Here is a 21,179-nt window from a genome sequence, read left to right as displayed (position 1 = left end):
CCTTTAGGCTAAGGATGGTAGTAGAGTGCCAGGATGGTAGTAGAGTACCCTTTGGGCATATGTAAGCAGTGCTAAAGGCTTTGTGGAGTCCTGGTGTGGAGTTGTAGGATAAGCACTCCACCTTGTTGGTTTGAATTACAAGATCAGTGGTTGAAACTCACCAGCTGCTCCTCAGAAACCCTATACAGGGTTGCTATGAGTCAGAACCAACTCACCGGCACTTAACAACAAAGAGCTTTGTAGCGTTGCTGGAGGAGGTCAGAGGCCAAAGGGTATCACTGAGGAGAGGCTGTCCTGACTGAAAGAACTATGTCTTGAGCATTTCTAATCCAGAATTGTAACCTGTTAAATCCCATAACTAAGTAGATTGTGTGGCCATTGCCATCAGTGAATTCCTGACACCAATTAAATTACAAATGCTGTCAGAGGGATTGTTGGTATCAGACTAAGTAGAGTAGGTAGAAGGCTGGAGGCATGTCTAACTTAGAAACAGGCTGAGGGCCGATGTTGATTCTCCTTCTATCCCCCTACCCCCTTGTGAAATAAGAGGAGGCCAGAGGCCACCCCCATGACTAGGATCCCATACCCCTATTTGCAATGCTTAAAAAATAAAAATAGTTTAAAACTTTTTAGTGGTCAAAATTCTCATGGTGGCCAGCATTACCCAGTTGAGTGACAACCATATGGTGAGTGAATCATAAACAGACTCACTTAATTTCCACTAATCATTGTTCATATATATTTGGAGTGTCTCACTATTCAGTTTTTAAAAGGAAGTATGTGTGACACTAGGATAATTCTCTGGATCACAATAGCATATAAATCTTTTTTAAATTCAGAATTATTGTTGTTACAGTGTTGAGTTGATTCCATCCCATAGCGACCCTGCATAGGGTTTCCAAGGAGCAACTGGTGCGTTTGAGCCACCGGCCTTGGGGTTGGCAGTCTAGTAGTGCTTATCCTATAGCGCCACACCAGGACTCCACTGTGTACTCTGATGAATAAGGAGGCATTAGAGTACTTTGTAGTTCTGGTGTGGCTCTGTAGGATAAACACCGGACTGCTAACCCCAAAGTCGGCGGTTAAAACCCACTAGACGCTCCTTTGGAAACCCCATACAGGGTCATTATGAGTCAGAACTGACTCCATGGTAATTAACAACTAGGAGTCACACATGTCCTGCGCCCAATCTAGGGTTAAGTGCCTCTCCTTTATGCTCCTCCTGCACCTGTGGCAGCATCCTGTTGACCTGCTTATCCACCTTATTAGGAGCCCCTTGGGGGAGAAATTGTGTCTTTCTGCATTACTCTGAATACATAATATAGCAAGCACCTGGCACATCACTGATGCTTTAAAAAAGCAATTATATTTATGTTTAAAAATGCGTAATAGCTAGGAATACAATTTGCCAAGTCACTAGATTTGGTTCAAGTGACAAGAAAACATTACGTACTTTTTAGAAATTATGCAGTCTTATCTTGAATGTACAGAATAAAATCAGTAATTATCAGTATTAACTTTTCTGCTAGTCAAGAGTGTAAGGTGCCTCACATCAGATTTTACAGATGAAACGGCTCAAAAGAGTGAATGAATTTGGTTTGTCCAAAAATCCAAACTGATCTGTACATCTTGGTCTCTCTGTCTCTAAATAAACAGAAGTGTCTTGAACAGATGAAATATCCTTTGGTACGTAATCATACACATCTAGAGCATTATGCTTTGTTTTGTATGCTATGTTTTTAAAAAACATTGATGTCCGTTATACGAGAGGGCTTCAAAAAGTTCATGGAAAAGTGGAATTAGAAGATGATAGAATTTTTCCACGAACTTTTTGAACACCCTCCATCGCCCAACCTCCAGGGACAGGTAGCTGCAGGAGTAAAGGGTCTGAAAAGGCATATTCTTTGAGGAGAGGTCATTGAAAGCACTGAAGATAATTTGCTTAGAAAGGGAACTTGCTTACTTTCTTTGGCTACAGTGATTAGAAGAAAAAAGCCAGAGGGTTTCTCACATAGAATGGCTTTTGCAAAACTGAGTATAGTATAGTATTACTAATAACATTTTTTACATATTTTATATTTCACAATTTCAAGGGGAACATTTTAATATCTTTATAGTTTAATCACAACAACTTAGTGGAGTAGGTAGTAGCATTGCTACTATTTTTCAAATGAAGGTTTTGATTTATCCAAGATTTCCTACAGCATGTCTTTGGCAGAACCAGTCCTAAGTCTGACTCAAGATCTCATGCTGCTGCCACTTTAATAGGCAGATGACCATGTCTCATGAATGTTACTTAGGAAATACCCATACAAGGGAGGAAGTTAGACTGTACAATTCTCAAGTTCTCTTCTGAAAATCTTTGGTTTTCTGGAGATTGAAATTAGCTTTATTTACCCAACCCATTTCTGAATGAGTATGTTTATCTTTAAACTTGGTTTCTTTTTCCCCTTAACTAAGTAGTTAATAGAAAAACTTAGTGTTCTCATATTTCAGGTTGGGCAGTCCCAAACTTGGACTTAGTTAATGGTCCCATCAGTTGCATCTTTAGGAAGCAAAAAATCATACTAACCCAATTTATTTCCATTTATTGTTAGCTTTTTTTTTTTTTTAACCTCCTACTTTAACTGCCCTTTTTCCAATTTGGAAGGTCATAGCAATCCTGTGCACAACAAAGCAAGACACTACCTGTCATGCATTATCCACACAGTTGTTATGTGTGAGCCCATTGCTGCTGTCACTGTGTCATTCCATCTCCTTGGGGGTCTTCCTCTTTCTCACTGACCTTCCACTTTACCAACCATGATGTCCTTCTATGTCCTTCTTTAAGGCCTGATCACTCCTGACAACATGTTCAGAGAACCAGAGATGAAGTCTTGCCACCCTTGCTTCTAAGGAACATTCTGGCTCTCCTTTTTCCAAGACAGATTTGTTTGTTCTTCTGGCAGTCCTGGGTACTTTCAGTAATCTTTGCTAACAACATAATTGAAATTCATAATTGGTCTACAGTCTTCCTTACTCATTGTCTAACCTTCACAAGCATAAGAGGAGATAGTGAAAATACCATTCCTTGGGTCAGGCATACCTTAGTCCTCAAAGTGTCAGTGTTTCCTCTTCAACACATTCAGTTCCCATTCAATATCCCCTTGTTCTGTTCTGGTGTGGTGCTACAGGATAACGCAAGGTTGGCGGTTCAAACTTACCAGCTGCCCCTTGAAAACTTTACCATTTGAATCGTCTGGACAACACATAAGAACGGCACTTTAAAGAGGTGTTTTGCAGCAGATTTGCCTACTATAATCCACCCTTTGATTTCCCAACTGCTGCTTCAGTGTTTTACAAATTGTGTTCCATAAAGAAGTATAATTCTGTGGAGCTCTTTTAATAGCTCCAGAAAGACTGAAAAACACTTCTTAACACTACCTACATTAATCTCTTAAGGCTCACGGTTTGATTTTGTTTTCTTCCTGTATTCTTTTATTTGAATTCAGCTGTTACCTTATCTACACGCTATAATGAACCCAGAATTTAAGCCACCTGTTCCTGATATGCCTTTACACAGGAGTATAAATATTTCTCTTCCATCATAATCGATTTCTCCTCTGTTCCCTGTGTGTTGTTTGCACCTCAGTTTAGCACTTGTCATTCTGCTCTGTAGTATAGTTGTTTAAGCTAAAGCCCCTTGAGGATAGTCATGTATTTTACTCTTAACTGTATTCCCTAAACTCAATACAGTGCTTTTCCTTTGGTAAACAATAAAAACAAAATGAAAAAGCAGTTGACGTTAAATTAATTCTGACTCCTGGAAAACCCATGTGTGGCAGAGTAGAACTGTGCTCCATAGGGCTTTCAGTGGTGGCTGACCAGCAGAAGTAGATATCCAGGCCTTTATTCTGTGGTACTTTTTGATGAATTTCTCTACCAGTCTTTTGTTTAGCCATCAGATGCTTAATTTATTGTGCTATTCAGAAGCTCCTTGTCTTTTCATTAGACTTCAGTGAATGTCTAATGAATTGACTTTTATTTACACTCAAATCTTAATTTCCCAGGTTTTCATCTTCTCCTCTTGCCTATATTCCTTCCCTCTGCCTAGACCTTAATCTAAGAGAGTAATTATCCTAAACTACCATTTTTCTTGTCAAAGTTCTTCTTTAATCTTACATTATTCTTTATTGTTTATAGGATAAAGTCTATTTCCTTAGCTTGACAATATGCTCAAGACCCATGAATCTATCTACCTTTGCAACCTTCTCACTACTGCCCTAATAAAAATGTTTTATTCTAGTCACACTGGTCCTGAAGTTTTGTCTCCATTCTTTTGTTCTTGTTTTGTTTTGTTTTTTTACCTTCACCTGGAGTACCATTGATACCCTTTGTTTCTTAGTTTATGCAATTTCTACCTGTCCTTCAAGATGTCTTTCCTAAATATTATCTTTGAAATTCCAATAAATAAGTTTGCTATTTTGGTACTTTACTGCTTAGTGGTCTGTGACCATGAGTATATTATTGTTTAGGACATTATTTAATTTTTCTGCCATTGGATTTTAAGTTGCTTTGTTTAGAACATACACAGCAAAACATAACACCAATTTAACTGTTTGTCTATGTACAATTCAGTGACATTCCTTACTTAATTCAAGTTTTGCAACCATTCTTGCTCGCCATTTTTGAGTTTTTTTCTCCTCCTAAGGTTCCTATCTAATCTTTCGAGTTGCTGTTGTAGGAGATTTTTTTACTTTTTATATGTACATATAAGGAGCTCTGGTAGCGTAGTGGTTACGAATCGGACTGCGGGCCGCAAGGTCAGCAGTTCGAAATTACTAGCTGTTCCGCGGGAGAAAGAGGAGGCTTTCTGCTCCCGTAAAGATTTACAGCCTCGGAAACACTGTACAGGGTTGCTATGAGTCGAAATTGACTCCATGGCACATAACAACAACAACATGTACGTATAATTCATCTCCGGTGGCATAGTGGTTACGAATCGGGCTGTGAACCTTAAGGTCAGCAGTTTGAAGCTACCAGCTGTTATGCAGGAGAAAGATGAGGCTTTCTGCTCCAGTAGAGATTTACAGCCTTGGAAACCATATATAGGGTTGCTACGGGTCGGAACTGATTTACCGGCACTTAACAACAACAATGAAATTATTAGTAATTTTTAAATTAGAGCAGATGTATCGTTGTGGTGTGGATTAATGTGTTGGACTGTAACAGTTTGAATCACAAGGTGGGCGATTCAGCCACTCCTTGAAAATGCTATCCATGGTCGCTATGGGTCAACAATTACAACAACAAGTTAGAGCAGAAGTAAAAAAAATGTAGTCTACTTTGACATTTGACACCTGCTTTAATTTGGATATGGATGTTGTTGTTGTTGTTATGTGCCATGGAGTCGGTTCTGACTCAGAGCGACCCTGCATAGGGTTTCCGAGGCTGTAAATCTTTACAGGAGCAGAAAGCCTTACCTTTCTCCAGTGTAACAGCTTGTAGTTTCGAACTGCTGACTGGGAGATTAGCAGCTTGATTTGTAATCACTATGCTAGTTCATTCCTTTCCTTCTTCAGATTACACTTCATTAAAAAGTTTGAACTAAATCAGAATTTCTTGAAGTGCTCTGTGGAACATCTTGGTGGTAGTGGTTGTGTGCTGTGGAGTCGGTTCCGGCTCATAGTGACCCTGCATAGGGTTTCTGAGGCTGTAAATCTGTACGGGAGCAGAAAGCTTCATCTTTCTCCCATGGAACAGCTGGTAGTTTCTATGTGCTGACATTCAGGTTAGCAGCCTGATTCATAATCAGTACCCTACCAGAGTTTCTTGTGGAACATCATGAGATGTTAAAGAATGTTCCGGTAGAAAAGGGAAAATTTTTGTGACATCAGTTTTAAAGTCAGCTAACTAAAAGCAAAGTAAATAGCCTACTTGAATAAACAACTTTTCAGAACTTTTAAATTATTATTATACATGGCAAATATTTAAAAAACTATAAGAATCTAGTTTTGTGTAACTTCTAAATTTATTGGCACTCTTCCTCAAGCCTACTTTTTAATTTAATATCTTACAGACATTTTGGAAATACTTTTGATGAATTTACATTATCTCTCAAACTTTTAAGAATTAAATTTTTTTCAGAGATGATACTAAAGTTCAAAAAAATGTTAAATATATAATTTTTTAGGTGGATAAGAGTGTTGGAGTCCTGGTGTGACACTGTAGGATAACCACTGGACTGCTCACCATAAGGTTGGCAGTTCAAACCCACCAACTGCTCCTTGGAAACTCTATACAGGGTTCCTGTGAGTCGGAACCTACTGGACTGCACTAACAACAATGACACAGAATGTTAAGGTGAAACACAAAACAGGAAAAGAGGAGAATATGTTGACATTTTAGATGGCAAAAAAGCCTCAAGGAGAAAGTGACATTTGAGAATGGAAGAACAACATTCCAGGTAGAGGGAACAGTATGTAAAAACGTCCAAAGGCAGAATGTGCTCGTGTTTTGAGAAATGACAAAAAGTTTCTAAGTTTGAGCAGAAGGATTGAAGGAAATAGTAATTGGAGATGTCCTCAAAGAGCTAGAGAGGCCAGTTGGACTGGATTAGTCATTGTAAAGATTTTACCTTGTTTGTTCATCTCCTTGGTATTCTGTATGGAATACTGTGAATATGAATATATAATTCTGAATTGAATAACCATACATCATCAAGGAAAGAGATATTTTTAACCTAATTTAAAGAATTTTCTGTTTTATTTGGAACAAGTGATAATAAACTGAGAATGCAACCAAAGATGAGAGTTGACTATCTATATTGATTCTGTTGCTTTGGCATTTATAACTATAATTTTTTTTTTTTAACCATAGGTAAATTAACATGATGGATTTCTCCAAACTACCCAAAATACTCGATGAAGATAAAGAAAGCACATTTGGTTATGTGCATGGGGTCTCAGGACCTGGTAAGTAGTACTTAATAAACTCAATAGTAAGGATTCCTAGCTTCACCTGGTAATCAAGATGTCTTTTCTTGGTGTTTTAGTCATAACTATGAAGTTCCTGTTCAATAACATTTTGTTAGTTCTTAAAAAGATCCCGTAACTTATGTAGACTAAGGTAATGCTGCCATCATATGGTTTCTTCTAGCAGCGTTATCTAAATTTGATGATTATTCAGATGCTACTTTGTGATATCTTGTTTATTTTTATCTCAAACTGTTACTTAAATGTATGAAATAACCTGCAACACACTAGTATTCAAAGTTTTATCTGTGTATTTTATTAATTTTATAGCTTTTAGTGTACAATACCTCACAGGTGATAGACATTCAGTAAGTATCTCTTAATTTGGTTTGAACTTTGAAGATTGTCTCCGAGCATTTCTCAGCAATAACCTTCACTCTTTGTATCTATAAATCCTTTTGAATGGCCATTTCAGGTATCACATAACCTATGGAAAGAATTCATATTACATAAGACATTATTACATCAAATTAAATTAGTTTTCAACTTTATGTGTATCCTGCCAAAACTTGGTATACTGCTTTTAAAATAATAATTCTAGTACTCATTTTGCTATTCTAGTCTCCTACTGCAAAACTTTAAAAAAAGTTTTGCTAGGGAAAACCCGACCATTGATATATCAGGAACCTTGGTGGTGCTGAAAATTATTTTTTCTTAGTGTCACGAAATTAATTTTTTCCTACTGTCTTTTTATAAACCTCATGCTTTAGTCTTTAGGCAGAGTAGAGATTGTCTTTTGTGTTTATGGAAATGAAGATGTCAGTAGCAGCGCCTATTGTTTTCCTTTCCTAAATAATTGCAGTCCCTTTAGTCTTTCCTTGGAGGTCATATTTTGTCTCTTTGGTCTTTAGCAAGCATTGGAAAACTTTTTCTATGAAAGGCCAGATGGTAAATATTTTAGACTTTGTGCACCATGTGGTCTCAGTCGTGACTACTCAACTTTTTTCTTCTAGTGTGAAGTATCTTATCTATTGCAGCCGTAGGCATTGTGTAAGTGAGTAGGACTGTGTTCTAGTAAAACTTTATTTTCAAAACATGAGAGTGGCTCCAGGTCTCTGGACTGTAGTTCGTCAACCTGTAGTCTTTAAGCTCTTCTCCTCTTCTCTCTGATTGCTCATCTTCATTCAAAGTACATCCAGAAATACAAAATGTACTTTCAAAGGACAGACTCAGCTGGAAAAGGCTCTGTGAAAATATTTCATTATGAAGCATATAGGTCAAAATGCTGCAAAATCTAAAAAAGATGACTTCAATGGCTTGATCAAAGAAATTTTTTGCAGAAAATTTTTGGCACTTGTAGTCTAAAATGCTGTCTGTTTTGTGTTTATTTTTACTATTGTGATTAACTCAGACATGGAAAAATGACTACAAATTTTGGAATAGATACAATAAAAACAAATATTTGACCAATAAATATAAAAGAATACTACTATAGGCCATCATGAAAAGAAAACTTGAACTTTCTAGATTTTATTTATAATCATTTGACTGTACATGTGCCAATGAAACATTGATACAATTAGGCATTGAATTTTCTTTTAAAGTTTGAATTTATAGTTGGGGTTAGGTGCTATCCCTGCCCAGTACTGTGCCAGCGTCAAAATTTTTTAGGTTTGAGCCCATTGCTGTTGCCACTATATCAGTTCATCTTGTTTAGGAATTTTCCTCTTTTTTGCTGAGCCCCCGCCCCCCTGCCCACTTTACCTACTCTAGGGCCTGGTCTTTCCTGGTCAGTCCCCTTCATGCAACATTACTTCTTCCCTGTGATTCTTGGTTTCATTCTACCCTGCTTCCCAATCTTTCTGAACTTTTTCCTTAGGTAAAATGCTGCTCTTTTAATCTTGAATGGTTGGCCATTCCATGGTGAGTGTGCCTTAGTTGTGTTGCCCCGCCCCCTATGGTACTAATCTACCACTTGACTGAAAATTGAGCCATGCGGATGAATTCAATTCCAGACCTGAAGGATAACTGAGTGCTAGAGTCTCGAATTTCTCCAATCTCTTTCTGACTAGTTATATTGAATTTTGTTTCACATTTTCTCCCACTCTCTATCTGGGACCTTCTATTGTGATCCCTTTCAAGATTAGTTTCCTATAAAAAATTTTCTGGCCAGTTTTTTACATTGTTGTTGCTCAGTGCCATTGAGTAGGTTCCAACTCATAGCGACCCTGTATAGGGTTTCCAAGGAGAGTCTGGTGAACTTGAAGCGCCAACCTTGCTGATCAAACTGACTTTGCAGTCCTGCGCATTAACCCACAGCGCCACACCAGGACTCCTCTTTGACATTACTGATACATAAATATATTTTCAAATTCATAGACTTAAAAAACAGTGTTTATTTGTATCATATACTGAATGGTGTGATCTGCCATTTCAGCAATTCAAACCCACTAACCACTCCTCGGAAACCTTATACAGGGTCACTATGAATTGGAGAAACAATTGAGTTAAGTGAGGTTCAAATTGAATAGTTTCACTATGAGCTACTAACTGCAAGGTCTAGTTGGTGGGGGTTCAGGCTCACAACTGCTCCTTGGAAACCCTACACACAGCTGTGAGCCGGAACTGTATTAGCAACAAGAAGCCACCCTGCAGAAGAAAGATGAGGCTGTCTGCTTCCGTGAAAGTGCAGTGTCTGAAGCCCTGTGAAGTAGTTCTGCTTTGTGCTGTAGGATTGCTGTGAGTCAGAACTGACTCGCCAGCTCTTAGCAACAACATATTACCTACTCAAAGAAGCCCTGGTGGCACAGTGGTTGAGTGCTCAGCTGCTAATCCGCCACTCCCTAGAAGAAAGATGTGGCTGTTTGCTTCCGTAAAGATTACAACCTTGGAAACCCTCTGGGACAGTTCTTCTGTGTCCTATAGGGTCTCTGTGGGTCAGATTGACTGCACAGCAGTAAGAAACTAGATTTAGCAAACTAGTGCATAATGAAATTTTATATTTGCGTATCTAAAAGGTACCATGAAATTTGACTAAGGTGAATTGCCTGTTACTAGGGGCTGGGAAGTCAGTTCTGACTTCTGTGAACCCTGTATCTAACAGAACAGAACACTGCCTGGTCCTGCATCATCATCACAGTTGTTATATTGGAGTTCTTTGTTGCAACCACTGTGGCACTCCATCTCATTAGGCAGCTTCCTCTTTTTCACTAACACTGTCCTTTACCAGGCATGGTGTCCTTTTCCAAGGTCTGTTCCCTTCTGATAACATGTCGAAAGTAAATCAGATGAAATCTCACCATCCTCACTTCTAAAGAGCATTCTGGGTGAACTTCTTCCAAGACAGATTTGTTTGTTCCAGCAGAACATCTTACTTTCAGTATCTTCCCAGGCACTACAATTCAAAGGCATAACTAGTACTTAACTCTTCTCTAGTCTTCCTTATTCTCTGTCCAGCTTTCACATACAACTGAGGCAATTGAAGATACCATGGCATATTCAAAATGACACCTTTGTTCTTTAACACTTCAAAGAGCACTTTGGTTGCAGATCTGCCCTATACAACACATAGTTTGATTTTTTAACTGTTTCTTTCATGGTCATTAACTGTGGATCCAAGTAAAATGCAATCCTTGACAATGTCAATATTTTCTCCGTTTATCAGGATGTTGCTTATTGGTCCAGTTGTGTGAATCTTTTAATTCATTTTTTCACGTGCTTTTTGAAGGCTCTCATATTAATATTATTTCCCCAGTTATGCAGAGAAGAGATGGGTCTATGTTCATGTTATAATAAAGCAGTTTAAATAATTTCTTCAGGGCTTATATTTTTTGCCCTCTAAAGTTCAGTGTTCCAGATGGGAAATAGAGTTACAGAGTGAGAAGTAGCATTTATAGGAGAAAAATTTACTCAGTCCAGAGGTTTCTCTATTTTATCAATAAACTTTGAAATTCTTTAGTTGTTAACAGTGAGAAAGCACTAATTACTTTCAGTGACAACCTTTCATAAAACAGAAGAGGAGAAGAATTTTTCCCTTATAAGAACTACTGCTTATTCTAACATTACTTTCCAAGGTACTCCTACCCATTTAAATCACAGCGTTCTAGCTTGAAGTTATTGGCAAATAAGAAAGTTTTACATTCTGCTGTTTGAATTCTCTTTTGCCTTGGCCAGCTCTTTTCTTTGGAGGAGCTGCTGGTGAATTCAAACCACTAACCTTTTGGTTGATAGCTGGATACATAAACAATGCACCACCTGAGCTTTGTAGTTTATTCTGACAATGCGTCTGTGGGAAACTTGTGGATGTGCCATTGTGGGTGTTCTGTTTTCTTGTGAATTTATAAGAGCATGTTATTGGACTTATTAGGTGTTTTTAATATCTGTTACTACGTATTTACAGAGTATTATTGTTCTAAGTCATCAAAATACTCTTGTTTTTTTTTCAGTGGTTACAGCCTGTGACATGGCAGGTGCAGCCATGTATGAACTGGTGAGAGTGGGTCACAGTGAGTTGGTTGGAGAGATTATTCGGTTGGAGGGTGACATGGCTACTATCCAAGTATATGAAGAAACTTGTATCCTTTTTGAATCATTTCACTACCACTTTCTACATGTCAAAATTGAAGGATTTGTTTCAAAGGTAGAAGCAGAGTCAGTGCTTTTATACAGGCATGTAATACCGACACCGTTGTAAAGAAATGTGATTTTTTTTTTTTTTGCATGAATATTGATGAAAGGGAGAAAGTACTGGAAATTAGTGTGTTAATGTGATTCCCAAAAAAAACCAAAGGTGTCACATATTTATTAAACAACCTTGCATAAAAACAAAGGGAGAAACCAGAGAAGTTTTGCTTGCAATACATGTTACTGATCAAATCTTGGCAAAATTTAACTTGACATGGTAGAGTGCTAGACCCTGGGTACATTAGGTGTGTCATCACATGTGCGACTCCTTAGAGACTCAGCTTGGTTCTTCTCCAGTGTCTTCTCTTGGAGTGGTACTTGATTTTATTACCAGTTTTCATTGAATTCAATTTCATTGAACCCATTGGGGAATGGATGCTGCTGCTTTTGTTTCTTGACCAGGAATTTCTTGATCCTGAAGTCTTTCGAGAAGATATAGCAAGGATGTAAGACAGTTGTGCTCATACAATGCAGAAGAAATAAAAAGCTAGTGTTCCTATTTTTAAAAATTAGTGTTATCTTCTGAATTTACATTGCTCTCTTAATGTTTCAGTAGTCCCCAAGCTTCAGGAAAATATATTGGAATTTTTCTTCAGAGAGATGCATATTGTAAAAGAAAGCTTACACACAATAGCAGCATTGATTAGTCTGGTTAAATGTCTCCAGTCATAATCCTGTGTAAAGTAGTAAGTTGTAAATGAATCAGCCATCATTCTCTATTCCTGTTCTGATGAATAGTGCTAGATGATATATTACATTATAGCTTTAACACTAGAGAATTTTTGCTGTGTTTGGTTATCATACTTTTGGCTTTTAAATATCATCTACATTTTAAATTTCTGTGAAAAACAAAAGAGAAAGGTTTATGCATTATGAAAAGGAATCACTTTTTTTAGAAAACCTTTATTTGTTCATTTATGTCTTTTTTTGTGTGTGTGCCATATTAAAACACGTTGACTGGTATTAATTCAAAGCAAAATGATTTGAAGTTTTTAAATAAAATTAAAAGTCTGTAAAATTATGACTAATCCTTATTTTTTATATAATCTATATATTTTGAAAATTAAAAATAAGTAAATAAATGAAAATGTATGTAGTCCAACCTACCTCTCATCTTTGTGTTTGGCCATTTTCAAACAAACACACACTCATATACTCAGACGTATCCAGCCACTTTTATTAGTACTTTGTCTAACCTTCTCATTTTTTTTTTTATTGCATATATGAGCAAACATAAATGTATGTTTTTATTTTTCCTCCAAAGAACATATTATAACCACTGTTCTGCACCTTGATTTTTTTAAAAGAATAAATGCATTGTGGAACACAGATCAATAGCAAACTGTTAATGGTGGTAGAGTTCCCTTATATGGATTTAATTAATGAAAGAAATGTTTTGTTCCTAGTTTTTGGCTGCTATAAACGATGTTGTAGTAACTGTAATATAAATTCATAAAAGTTTGACTCTTGTGTCAATGGTTTATGTATTTTAATATTGACAGATATTATTAACTTGCTGTCGATAGTAGTTGTACTGATTTTTCCTCCCATTAACAAATATTTGAGAAGAAGACAGAATATTTGTCAGATTTTCTCCCGTTTTTTCACTAAAACAACTTCTTAATTAAGATTTTTAGCTTTCATGTAGGTACTGATATCCTTTTTTAGGCACCAGATATTCCACAGTAAGATAATTGAGTTAATATATTATCTTAAAGAAAGGCTTTTGCTTCCATTTGATTTCAGCCTTGTGATTCCCAAACTGTGTGCCAGGGTACTCTGGGGACAGCCACAGGAAACCCATGTAGAAAATATCCCATGATATTTTTAATTTCTAAGGTTGATACAAGAATATTACAACATCTTGTCAGCTACCATGTGAATTAGTAATTTGAGGTAATTAGCAATTTCACTGTTTGTTCGTAACATAGACTGCACTGCATTATTGTCCATGGTGCCACTGTGTCTTTGCGAAGTTGAGTTTTAGTGATTTCCAAACTAAAAAGCAACTACCATGTGGAAAATCAGTGAGGAACAGGTATCCCATCTGATTCCTTGAAAATGCCCAATAATTGGCACATTCATCCCGTTCATAAGAAATGTTGTTATCTTAAGAAAGAAATTAAAGTATTTTTTTCTTTCAATTTAAGTATCATTCTTTCAAATTGCTTTGTAGCCATTTGACCTAAATATGTATATTACCTGGACATAATTTTAATAACTGGAACTGATAGATATATCTCTTAGCCTAGGGCATTGTAAAAAAATTATTGAAGCATTAAATAGGCTCTAAATTGAAGAAGTTTGGGAACCTCTGTTTTAACCCCATATGTGTGTCACTTCTTGGTTAAGTGGTGGTATATCCATTTTAATTATTCTAAAATTCTGCTGTGAGGTTTCCTCAACCTTTCTCTCTAGCTGGTGTATCTGTTGGAGATCCTGTACTGCGCACTGGAAAACCCCTCTCCGTAGAGCTTGGGCCTGGCATTATGGGAGCTATTTTTGATGGTATTCAAAGACCTTTGTCAGATATTAGCAATCAGACTCAAAGCATCTACATCCCCAGAGGAGTAAATGTGTCTGCTCTTAGCAGAGATATCAAATGGGAGTTTACACCTTGCAAAAACCTGCGGGTATGTCTGTACAACCAAGAATTTCTAACATTGCTAAAAAAATGTGACGTGAACTATGCAGAAACATACAAGTGTAAGTCAAAAAGTATTGCTACCAGGGAATCTAGGTTATACAGGTACAGGCTTATTACAAGGAAAATGTGTTTAAATAAGTCTGCAATCAGTGGATGTCTACAGACAAGTTATCTCAGTCATACACTTGCTTGCTTCTGTCTCTTTAGGGTGCTTCAAAAATTGGTCCATTCAAAACAGTGGCTCCTGAGGAGATTAGCTGAGCCAGTTAAATTCAAAACTAAAGAGGTCATCTCAGATTATTATAGCAGTTGCTTTGTGGGATCCCAAAGTGATAATCTTGATTGATTTTTCTCAAAAGGCACAGGAAGATCATGGGGCTTATTATAAAGAAATTTCCAGAAAATCGAAAATTGCATTGGTGAGAAAAAGGCCAGGAAAGTTGCATGGAAGAGTTTTTTTTCCAGCATGACAATACACCTGGTTATTTTTTGGTGGTAGAAAGAGCTGTCCAATGAGGAGGATTTCCTTGGGAAATATACCCTATTCACTCTACAGCCTCAGTCTTTCCACTTCAGACTTCTTTTTGTTCCCCAAACACAAAGAATATTTCAAAGGAACAGGATTTGAGGATGCTAAAACTGCCTTTTCTGTGTAAATCTAAGCATGCAGAATTCTGTAGGGAAGAATTGTTGTTAAGTGCCACAAATCAGTTCTGACTCATAGTAACCCTGTCTAGGGTTTTCAAGGAGCAGCTAGTGAGTTTGAACCACCAACCTTGTGGTTAGCCTAGTTCTGATCTTGCAGTGCCATACCAGGGAGAGGATTAGAGAGATGAGAACACTGCTTTCAGAAGCATGTAGACCTAGATGGAGGATGTGTGGAGAAACAATGGCTTCATATGTATATTTTAATAAAGATTGCTATGATTTTTGTAGCAATACTTTTTGACTTCCTTTCATAGTTTAAACTTTTCTTTTAAGCTAATTAGTAGGGTTATAGAACAAATGCTTTGTTAATAAATGAGCAAATAATTTAACTCGTAGCAACAGAGTTGTGTTTATGTCACATTTATTTGAACATTAAACAGCACATGTAATTGTTCTCTAGGTTGGTAGTCATATCACTGGTGGAGATATTTATGGACTTGTCAATGAGAACTCACTCATCAAACACAAAATCATGTTACCCCCACGAAACAGAGGAACAGTAACGTACATTGCTCCACCTGGAAACTATGATACCTCTGTAAGTATCATTGAAACTTTATTGAACCCAACTTGCTCTATTTATATTTTATATTTGCCTAGTTTTAGTGTCCTAAGTAGTTACATAATTTTATTTATTTATTTATTTTTAAGTTTTTATTGTGAATTGAGTGAAAATTTATAGGGGAGGTCATCGGTTTTACATTCAACAAATGTTACAATGATTATAATCACTTCCATGTACCATCAGATAACTGTATTTCTCTCTTATTAATTTTAGCGCTTTTAAAAAAAACAAAAAAACACAACAACTCAGGCATATATAATAATTTACGCCACCAAAGGGCACATTCTGCAAGTCTGCTTCCTGGCCACCAGCTCTTGGTCCCTCTCTTCCCATGAATCTAGAGTCCTTGGCTGCTGCTTCATTCCATGTCCCCATCTCTGCCTCCATCTCTGGTGTCACTGCTTTTCTGGATAAGGACTCACATTCCGCATGTGCTCTTCTCCCTTGTTGGTCCTAGGGTTCTTTGTTTCTGGACTGTAAGATTAACTCCCCCATTTTTGATACAAAACTTTTACCTTCACAATTGTGACAGTTGCAATTAGTCATGATTACTATTACTCACTTTTGAATCATAAGAATCTTATCCCCATCTCTTTTTACCAGATCCATTTAGACAAGATGAAAACTATTCAGTGGGGACTCTTTCTTTCTCCACACACTCTTAAACTAAACTCCCTCTTAAAACTTTGTAAGTCAGTCACTTAGTTCCTTTATCACCCCCTCATTTTTGGTAGTATAATTTATTTTTAATGTACAGTTTTTAAGTAACTTGCATAATTATTTTTTAAATCAAGGTTTTTTGTTTTTAACTGGGGACTGAGGATAAAAATAATAACACATCTCCCTTCTTATGTTGTTGTAAGGTGTCATTGAGTTGGTTCCAACTCATAGCAACCCTGTATATCTTTATGGAAGCAAAGCTGTAAATCTTTATGGAAGCAAAAAGCTTCGTCTTTCTTCCTTGGAGCAGTGGTGGGCTTGAACTGCCAACTTTGTGGTTAGCAATTCAGTGCTAATCTTACAGCACCATCAGCATTCTTACTTCTTTTTTGTGAAAGAGAGACCTATTTAGTATAACATTTTCCTTCCTTCTTAACTTAGACTATATTTAAGATTTGATTCTTTAGGCAGAAAATAGTTTGATTTTAATTATCTGTATTCACAAACTTAAATTTTTAATGGATTGTATGATTTCTTAGACTGGATGAACCATTTAAAACTTAAGTCTTTTCATGTTATTTATATACATTATATCAAATGCCATAACCCATAATAGTCATTACTGCTATAAAAGCACTGGACTGCTAACTACAAGGTCGGTAGCTTAAACCCATCAGCCACTCCTTGGAAACCTTATACAGGGTCGTTATGAGTTGGAACCAACTCTACAGCACTTAACAACAACAATATGCATACCATACACACTACATAAAATACTACAGCCCATAATGGTCATTACTGATATAAAAATACTTTATTGAAAAGGTTATTGTAGCATATACCTTTCCTTCAATAAAATATCTTAAGAGGGAATTATTTAATTCTTTTCTAAGATAAGTTTATGCTCTACAGCATAAAGATAATATAAGAGTTATGTTATGATTGAAGTTCTGGACAGTCAACTAGGTTGACTCACTAGCATGGAGATTTCCTTCTATAGAGTGGAACCAAGTTCATTGTACTCCGACATATGAGGTTGGAATACACTCAATGACAGCTGTAGAATCCCTGGTGAATAATAACAAATGCTCCTATTTTAAAAATTAGGACTGTATGTGAAGGTTTACAGTAAGTAAAACTCTCCTTCTGCACATAAATACTAACCCCTAAGAGTAATCTTTAACACTCTGGGATTACATTGATGTAGGAATATTGTTAAGTGCTGTGGAGTCAGTGCTGATACATAACCATCCTGTATAGGATTTCTGAGAAGCAGGTGGTGAATTTGAACCATCGGCCTTTTGGTTCAGACCAGCCTTCTGATCGAGTGCCACATAGGAAATGTTAACTAATTTGACTGTATTTAACATCTTGCTGCATTTTTATAGGATGTTGTCTTAGAGCTTGAATTTGAAGGTGTCAAGGAGAAGTTCAGCATGGTCCAAGTTTGGCCTGTTCGACAAGTTCGACCTGTCACAGAGAAGCTGCCAGCCAATCATCCTTTGTTGACTGGCCAGAGAGTCCTTGATGCCCTTTTCCCGTAAGTTTGGGCTGTGTCCCAGTGTTTCCCTCAGTTTTACCATATGTGCTTATCTTTTCACTTACCTATTAAATGTTTTATGTATTTATTCCTATATTAAGATTTATCTAGAGAAATCAAATTAAACTACATACATTTATCTACTTACTATAGAATCAAACCAGTGGAGAAACCTCATTTTCACCGTTGGCAAAAGGAAAGCATTATTTATAAAGCTTTCTGAAAAATGAACATTTACAGAAGAAAATCTGTGCCCCCCCCAATAAATTAATCTTTCTTATATTTTTCTAAAATTAGTAAATTCAGGCTTCACTATAAATTGACAGCACTTAATGGCTACCACTCGTCTGTCAGTTTGTCATACTGTGGTGGCTTGTGAGTTGCTGTGCTGTTGGAAGCTATGCCACCGGTGTTTTAAATACTAACAGGGTCACCCATGGTGGACAGGTTTCAGATGAGCTTCTAGACAAAGACAGACTAGGAAGAAAGAATGACGAACTACTTCCAAATATTTAGTCACTGAAAACCGTACGAATAGCAGAGAAACACTGTCAGATATAGTGCCGAAAAATGAGCCCCTCAGGTTGGAAGGCACTCAAAATGCGACTGGGAAGAGCTGCCTCCTCAAAGTAGAGCTGACCATGATGATGCTAATGGAGTACATCCTATGGGAGAAAAGCCCACAGGACCTTCATTTGCTGATGGGGCACAACTCAAAATGATGACAAACAGCTGTAAACATCCATTGAAAATCAGAACATGGAATGTACAAAGTACGACTCTGGGAAAATTGGAAGTTGTCAAAAATGAACTGGGACGCATAAATATCGATATCTTAGGCATTAGTGAGCTGAAATGGACTGGTATTGGCCATTTTGAATCTGACAACCACATAGTTTACTATGCCGGAAATGAAAAATTAAAGAGGAGTGGTGTTGCATTCATTGTCAAAAAGAACATATCCAGATCAGTCATGAGGTACAACGCTGTGTGTGATAGGATAAGATCCATGTGCCTACAGGAAAGCCCAGTTAATACCACTATTATTCAAATTTACACATCAACCACTAAAACCAGTGAGGATGAAATAGAAGAATTCTACCAACTTCTTTAATCTGAAGTTGATCAAACATACAATCAAGATGTATTGATCATTATTAGTGATTGGAATGCAAAGGTGGGAGCAGATAAGAAGGATCAGTAGTTGGAAAACATGGCCTTGGTGATAGAAAAGATGCTGGAGAATGCATGATAGAATTCTGTAAAACCAATTTGCAGCATAAGAGACGACTATACACATGGACCTCACCAGATGGAATACAGAGAAATCAAATTGACTATGTCTGCTGAAATACAAGTCAGATTCAGAAATGGCCATGGAATGAAGGATATCATTGCTGATGTCCAATGGATTTTGGCTGAAAGCAGAGAATATCAGAAAGATGTTTACCTATGCTTTATTGACTATGCAAATGCTTTCGATTGTGTGGATCATGACAAGCTATGGACAACATTGCCTAGTATGAGTATTCCGGAACACTTAATTGTGCTCATGAGGAATCTGTACCTGGACCAAGAAGCAGTTGTTCGAACAGAACATGGGACCACTAAATGGTTTAAAATTAAAAAAGGTGTGCGACTAGGTTGTATTCTTTTACCATACTTATTCAACCTGTATGTTGAGCAAATAATCTGAGAACCTGGGTTCTGTGAAAGAAAATGTGGCATCAGGATTGGAGGAAGACTCATTAACAACCTGTGCTAGGCAGTTGATACAACCTTGCTTGCTGAAAGTGAAGAGGACTTAAAACATTTACTGATGAAGATCAAAGAGCACAGTGTTTGGTATGGATTACATCTCAATGTAAAGAAAACAAAAATCCTTACCACTGGACCAATAAACAACATTCTCTTCAAGGGAGAAAAGATTGAAGTTGTCAAGGACTTCATTCTTCTTGGATCAACTGTCAACACTCACGGAAGCAGCAGTCAAGAAATCAAAGGATGTATTGCTTTAGGCAAATCTGCTCCACAAGACCTTTTTAAAGTCTTGAAGGGCAAAGATTTCAGCTTGAGGACTAAGGTACGCCTGAGCCAAGCCATGGTATTTTCAATAACCTCATGCATGTGAAAGCTAGATAGGGAATAAAGAAGACCGTAGAAGAATTGATGCTTTTGAGTTATGGTTTTGGAGGAGAGTATTGAAAGTGCCATGAGCTGCCAAAAGAACCAAAAGAAGTGCAGCCAGAATGCTCCTTGGAGGCCAGGATGGCCAAACTTCGTCTCTCATATTTCGGACATATTGTCAGGAGGGAGCAGTCGCTGGAGAAATATATCATGTTTGGTAAGGTAGAGGGTCAGAGGAAAAGAGGAAGACCCCCCAATGAGATGGATTGGCCAAGTGTCAGCATCAATGGACTCAAGAGTGGCAACAGTAGTGAGGTTGGCCCAGGATCAGGCAGTGTTTTGTTCTACTGTGCATAAGGTTGCTATGGATTGGTACCAACTCTACGGCACCTAACAACAGCAATAATAATGAAGAATACAATGTTTCTTTAAATTATTACAAGAAAGCATAATTTCTTACGAAGATGTTTCCCTTAGCATTATATCCCATTTTTCCCACCTCAGATTTTATTGCACATATACTCATTTGATGTGCAAGCACACATCTTTCTCACTCTCTCACACACACACACACACACACACACACATACATATTTACTTTTCCTCTACCCTTAAGGGTATTTCACTCTCCAGGGATACTTAGGCAAAGTTTGAAAGTGACTGCTAGATCATATGATAACCTGTTGTTTACTCACCAGTTTACCTTACTGGGATGTAATCTTTGAGAATAGTTTATAGGGTCTAAGGAATTACTCTGTAGTTATTGAAGCGACAAAAGAGGATTGCTTAACACGTCAACAAAACTCTTCATTCATTAACCTTTTTTGCAAAATATGAACTTGTTAGAATTTAATGCTTTTTTTTTTTACCCTGGAGGATGATTTTAAAAAGTTGTTTATATTTTTCTTTCTCTTTTAGCTTTAATTTCTGCATTGTTCTTATATGTGAATTTATATCAGTGTACAGGATGTCATTCATACTATTTTATGTATCTTATTAGTTGTTCTTTCACATTACTCTTTAGGTTCCTGATGGAATGTCAGAGATGATAGAGATGATTAGCTATAACAAAAGCTTGTACTATTATATGTATCAAGTAAGGGAGCAATAATTATGTGCATCTATATGTCTGTCTTTTTCTGTATGTGTATTTTTATATAGATATATATATAGGTAAAGTTCATATATATATATCTATATATCTGGACCAATAAACAACATTCTTATCAATGGAGAAAAGATTGAAGTTGTCAAGGACTTCATTCTTCTTGGATCAACTATCAACACTCGCGGAAG

At 36.9% G+C, this 21,179-nt stretch overlaps 1 protein-coding gene across 1 annotated transcript in view; it reads left to right on the top strand.

Moving 5' to 3' along the window:
* ATP6V1A (ATPase, H+ transporting, lysosomal 70kDa, V1 subunit A) overlaps positions 1-21,179 on the top strand; it is a 76,248-nt gene that overhangs the window by 25,705 nt on the left and 29,364 nt on the right. The window contains exons 2-6 of the mRNA XM_006864174.1: positions 6,859-6,953; positions 11,399-11,527; positions 14,055-14,269; positions 15,392-15,529; positions 17,605-17,756. Of these exons, the coding sequence (XP_006864236.1) occupies positions 6,869-6,953; positions 11,399-11,527; positions 14,055-14,269; positions 15,392-15,529; positions 17,605-17,756 (719 nt within the window). The 5' untranslated portion in view covers positions 6,859-6,868. The remainder of the gene's footprint in view (positions 1-6,858; positions 6,954-11,398; positions 11,528-14,054; positions 14,270-15,391; positions 15,530-17,604; positions 17,757-21,179) is intronic.

Source organism: Chrysochloris asiatica, unplaced genomic scaffold, assembly GCF_000296735.1.
Source record: "Chrysochloris asiatica unplaced genomic scaffold, ChrAsi1.0 scaffold00061, whole genome shotgun sequence".
In the NCBI taxonomy this organism is placed as follows: domain Eukaryota; kingdom Metazoa; phylum Chordata; class Mammalia; order Afrosoricida; family Chrysochloridae; genus Chrysochloris; species Chrysochloris asiatica.
Note: the sequence above shows the minus strand (reverse complement) of the source record. Positions and strands in the feature narration are given on the sequence as shown.